General features: G+C 38.4%; 1 protein-coding gene across 7 annotated transcripts in view; it reads left to right on the top strand.

Annotated features, from left to right (window-relative positions):
- The window catches only part of carmil3 (capping protein regulator and myosin 1 linker 3), a gene marked incomplete in the record, with an annotated part of 154,774 nt that overhangs the window by 55,646 nt on the left and 93,279 nt on the right, over positions 1-5,849 (top strand). For all 7 annotated transcript variants that reach the window (XM_014004474.1, XM_014004476.1, XM_014004475.1 and 4 more), the window contains 1 exon segment: positions 5,041-5,116. In XM_014004474.1, the coding sequence (XP_013859928.1) occupies positions 5,041-5,116 (76 nt within the window).

Genomic DNA, 5,849 nt, shown 5'->3' with positions numbered 1-5,849 from the left:
GTGTGTGTGTGTGTGTGTGTGTGTGTGTGTGTGTGTATGACAAACTCACAGACAGCAAATTCAGCACTCTCACGACCAAAGACAATCTTTGACAAATATCAAGCAGTGTCAGACATTTTGGTGCCGTGTGACTGCTACTATACACATCAACAGCTCTCCCCACCCCATCTCCTCTTAAAATCTTATTTTATAATTTAATAATTAGACCGTCAACGTCAGTGCCCAATTTTCTTTGATTGCAGGACTAAAATCTCTKTCAGAACTTTTTCTTCTGTGGCAAATAGAAGGTCATGCGGTCTGGTCTCTAAAAAAACTGCATCATACAGTGTGATGTGGTTACTTTCAACATTTTAGTATTTTGAGTTCTCACTTTGGRACAGGTACTCATTATTTTCAACAACAAAAAGTAGCACATTTAAAAATACAAAACAAAATGCAGTCATTAATGTGGTGTGTCCCATGAAAACAAAGTAAGTGATTTCATATATATTGTTTTTTTTTCTTCTGGAACCTGGGTAACTGGCTTTGTTCCATCCCATGAACTTTTGATGTTTATGTGAAGCGAATGACAAGTAAAAATCCTTGAAGCTATTTTTGGTACATTACTCTACCCTTGTCCTGCTTTGTGACATTTTCTTCTCTTCCATCCCTCCTGATCGACCTCATCTACAACCATTTTCTGCAGACCGTCCATCCAGACGTGCCTTTTGCTTTTCCTTAACACAGTCATTAGCAAACTTCATCCATTATTGTTAGTTMTTTTTGATCATTACAGGTTGACATTTTGTAAGAGTGAGCTTWAGGTGAATTTAGCTTTTCCCACATCTCTCATACATAAGGTTATGAGGAAACTTTTACCAAGGTATTTCTCATTACTTGTTAATATCTTGACTGTGCRAAGTGAAAAGTGACACAATAAGTGAACGTTCAGACGAGTTCAAGTTGATTCATAAAAGACTATGCAATCATTTGTTTACACAAATTGAACAGCTCATAAGTTACACTTGATTGTGGTTATTCCTATAACAAGCRTCAGAGTTAAATGAGATGAAACCCGCGTCCGAATTTCAATTCACATCAACTCAGTTTACTTATATAGAACAGTAAAACGTCAGTTCTGATGTTAACAACCAAACAATTTTACTGGCAATTTTAGCTTAAGTTTTAGCAAATTAAGAACAAGGAAAGGAGGAAAGTAAGATTAGTATGTTACTACGACTTTTACTTTTATCAAAGTGTGGGTCAACCAGAAACTGCACGTCTTTTCTAAGCTCAGGTTCCACATGACATGTCACTCCAAACACATCAGCTTTACCTGGTGATGACTTCTTGTGGCACCCTCGGGGTAGGAACTGGCTCGCCTCCGATCAGTCAGGGAACTGATGTCGGCTCGTTTACCGGTCATTGGCGAACAGGTGTTTTCCTGGTAACTTTCGTCTGTTTCGGTCCAAGCCAGAAAAATTCAAGCTGTATACGGTTCCTCCTTCCAAAATAAAATCTCCCCTCAGGAGTTAAAAACACACTTAGAGGCTCGGCCTCGGGTTGAGACCACCGGCAGGCGTGCTGGGTCCCTGGCTGTGAAGTCTTCCCTAATTAGCTCATGGGATCCAACTTTAAGCCAAAACTGAGGTTTCTCAAAAGAGAATCCCAGCTGTCTTCCCAGGTTGGAATCAGGAAGAAGAGAGTGTTGCTCAAAGCCGTCCGGGTTAGTAAAAGAAACGGACGAACTTTGKTTCCGCCCTCAGGCTTAGAGATGAGTCAGAGAAAGAAAGATAAAGATTTGCCAGCCAGTGCCAGCCMWAGGTTAAAATTCTGTGGTTGTTCAACAACATGATATGATAACCTCTTTTCAGCTTTCTTCTGATAGACTCTAAGAGAAATCACTGCAAAACATTTATGATGATTAATTAACATTTCTGTTTTATAATCAGTTCTGAACCATTCTGTTAGTCCAGATAAATGACATATTTCCTCAGGAAAAATCCACAATTATATTACTGTGTTTAACAAATGCATAAACATTCTTAGTTAAACAACAAATGAATCAYGAACAGAAGAGATTGTTCTGTCCATTATCTGATTAAGAGAACTGAGGGGTTCTCTTCCACGGTTAGAATGGCCTAAATAGAGTTCAGTTTGTGAMAGAGTTCCTGTCCTCTCATCAGACCTGTGCGAGGCCTGCTTCGAGGCAGTAAATCTTGTTTCTTCACTCGAGGTGACCCCTACAATTGTGTTGCCAAGAAAAACTTTTTTTTTGCATTTAGGTTGCTTGCAGACATTTTTTATGTTCTGTGTTTGTTCTTGTTTTAAGCTTTGTTTAAGCCTCAGTGACTTAATTTTGGCTTGTCAGTCAGTGCTCTAACTCAGCACTGTATATACTGTATGCATGCAAACTAATAAAGAKTTTATAGATGCAGGATCCAGCTGTTTCCCCGCTGTGATGGTTTACTTGTTCCGGTTCTGAAACAGGGCTTTAACAGCACAACACTGTGCAACCATCTGCCTGTTCTGTCACCGCTGCAGGATCTGTGTTATGTTTTATATTCAGGCTGTTGCATTAATTTACTGCAATTTTGAAGCACATCCGTATGTATTCAAACAAGTTTGCGAGCTTGCCATTCTAACACCAGCTGACAATTTTGTCTTTAATCAGAAAGATTTATTTTTTTCTTTAAAAAAATGTGCTTAATGTTCACCCTGCTGTAATTAATAAAATATTCCTGGAGTTTTTCATTTCAATGAGCCTTATCTGTTCTCCAAAATTCTCAGATATAGTTAGATTAATCTATTATGGGTGGCTTGAGAGTTCAAGGCCACAGTAAACTTTGTTTTGAAAGGCCCATTATTTTTGTAACTAATTATCCTATGTGTGTTTTAGGTTTTAACAAAATAAATAAGTGCACAAGTAGAGAAAGTTTTTACTATCTTTAAAGTTCCACTCATTCGAAATAGGTGCAGTGATTTCAATTTGAGCTTCAAGAAGAAGTTGTTGCTCTCATTTTAATCTGAGTATTAAGCCTTGCATTCTTTGAAATAAAGCACTCAACCCACAGCCCTTAATGCCCAGTTTTTAAATAAAACTCACCTCATGTTGAGAAGGCAGGTGTAGGTCAGATCCGCACTCAAAAAAAGTTGCATTCAATAATTACTTTTTGAAAGTTTTTTCAAAACTAATTGCCCACGTTTCGCCTTTTGATATTGTGTGATAAATAAAAAGCTACAGCTAGCTTTTGCTAATCAAATCTTAGCATACAGAGAAAAATAAATCTGGCATGACTCAGTTTAAAGAAACTTTCAAGATTACTTCTCACAGTATTACTTATAGGATTAAAGGACACAGTTGTTCTATTTTTTATTTTCATTTATTTCATCCAGTTTTTATTGTAACCCATGTTTTGTTGGGTAAGCAAGCACTGTGACATTTTGAGGGGAAAAAAAGATATATATTTATTTTTGTAAAATTGTGTTTTGGAGTCAAAGATGGAACTTTCAGGGATGTAATTTGAAGCTGTAAGTTGGCAGAACTTCACAGTTTTTATTAGACACAAACATCCCTTTAATGAGTTTTATTATTATCTTTACAAAGCTAGAAATTGAATTTTGGTTGAAGCTTTGAAATAAAAATGCTAACACCATACTCTGCAGCCAAGCAGACAATTTTCTTCCACACAATATTAGATATTACTCCAATGCTGTAAATTGCACGAGATAGAATGTGACTGTTTGACCATGTAAATGCAGATAGGAGTGAAATAACATTCAAAGATTTTTGTGTGGATTTTTTCAACACACTTGCGTGCATGTTTTAACACCCTAGTAAAAACTTCTGGTGAAACCAAAAGCTAAACAATATTAAATGGGCACAGAATTTTGGATGAAAAAAAAAAACCCTTTGGGATCATTGTATGCAACACCAGCCAGCAAATTGTATTTATTGCTTATTATGGAGAATTTGTGCTCATTACATCCTGCAGAAAGCTTATGAGCTGTTTGGCATATTGTCCACTTCTCAGCCTCAGCCTATCTGAGGGTCATTGAGAAACCTTTAGCTTACACCTCCTAACATGGCATAGTGGTTTTCAGGTGTATTAAGGATCATTATTCCACTGCAGAAGCCAACATTTTCACCCTAAGACTTTCCTGTAAATGCTGTTTTGTCAGAATGTACTGTACAGGCTGACATACGCCGTATTACACTCTGTGACTGAGTGCGACAGCGGAGAGGTCAGTTACATGTTCTCCTGTCACAAAATGACTCAGTGTTGATGATGAATCCTGACATGTGCATCATCTGGTCACACAGACTCAGCTGCGTCAGTCACAGACGGGTCTGACGGCTGGTTTTAGGATGGAAAAAAGAAACACAGCCTGCAGTCATTTTACTCCACAGAGATCAGCTGTAATGTCCTGAATCCTGTGGTTTTTGGCAACAGGACCCTTGCTAGCTAGATTTACTCCCTTTCTTCATTTCTGTTATTCTTCCGCTTTCTCTTACTTCATTTCTATCTTCAGGTTTTCTTTCTCTGAGTCTCCCATCTCTCCACATTGCTGCTTCTTTGTCAGATGATGTAAAGTCGTTATGGACGCTATGTGAATTTAGTTGGACCTCAGAGGATTCTGCAGCTCTTTCTCTTCCTCCCTCCAAAACAGACTAATCTGTAGGCTCCGTCTGTGTCCACAGCATTGGCTGGAGCAGGAGTATGAGGTCTGGAGCGGGAATCAAAGTGTGGCTTTATTGAATAATCCACTGACCCAGCCATCGATCTCCCACATCTTTCTTTTTATTCCCCACTCCTTCTGTCCTCCTCCACAGCAGAGCTGCAGCATCAGTCATCTTTTGGAAAGCAGCCCTGCCTGTGGTGTTCTCCCTGTTACAAAATGATAAACTGCTTTTTACTAAAACAGAGAGCAAAGTAAAAACGTTTGGCCCAAGATGATGTAAATTTATAGATCTATGACATGAAACGTTCCTGAGCAGATGGTGTTTGCTAATTTAAAGTCTTGAAATTTGTATTTGATATATTTGTGTGTTTCTTGCAGGGACCTGGCAGTGATCGTGGCATCGATTGCATACAACACCTGGTTCACCAAGCTGTACTGCAAGGACATGCGCATAGTAATACCTTTTAAAACCTATTGTTTGTTTTGTGTTCTTCACCTAAAAACTACATGACCACTTCCATTCACATTTTTGTTTTCCTCCCACATGTCCTCTGCAAGACAAAAAGCTGATAGTTGTTTGGTTTTAAAACAATCTAAATGGTGCACCTCAGTCAGGCTTTCCATGTAGAATAAAGAAAGCTCAAAGCTGAGTTTTATGACTCAGACTCATCAGACCTGTGGATATTGATTATTTTAGTGTAATTTGAACATCAAAAATAAAGCAATGCACAATGCCACTTTAACAAGAATCTCAAACTCAACATTTCACTTTAGCTGTAGATATTTTTTCAAGGTTGTTACACTTGTCTGTGGCGTACAATACAAACACAAAATTACAGAGAGTTAGTGTTGGTTTAAACTGTTTTTAATCTGTTTAGCTGCACAATGATTACTGGCTAGCAGAGTTGCCTCATGGCAAGAAGGTTCTGGGTTCAATTCCCAGTTTGTACCAGAGGTCTTTCTGTATGTTTTCCTAGTGTTTGCATGGGTTTTCTCCGGGTACTCTGGTTTCCTCCCATGGACCAAAAACATTTATGTCTTCAGGCACAAGCCTCCCTTGCAAAAGAGATCTGGGAACTCAATGAATTGTGCCTGGTTTAATAAAGGAAACTTATAAGGACTAAAAATCCCTGGCAAGTTCAGAGTCAGTGGTCAATGTACAGTATGATGCATGTAAAGTCTTAGCC

Source organism: Austrofundulus limnaeus, unplaced genomic scaffold (assembly GCF_001266775.1).
Source record: "Austrofundulus limnaeus strain Quisiro unplaced genomic scaffold, Austrofundulus_limnaeus-1.0 Scaffold24, whole genome shotgun sequence".
Classification (NCBI taxonomy): domain Eukaryota; kingdom Metazoa; phylum Chordata; class Actinopteri; order Cyprinodontiformes; family Rivulidae; genus Austrofundulus; species Austrofundulus limnaeus.
This window is presented reverse-complemented; position numbering and strand designations above follow the sequence as displayed.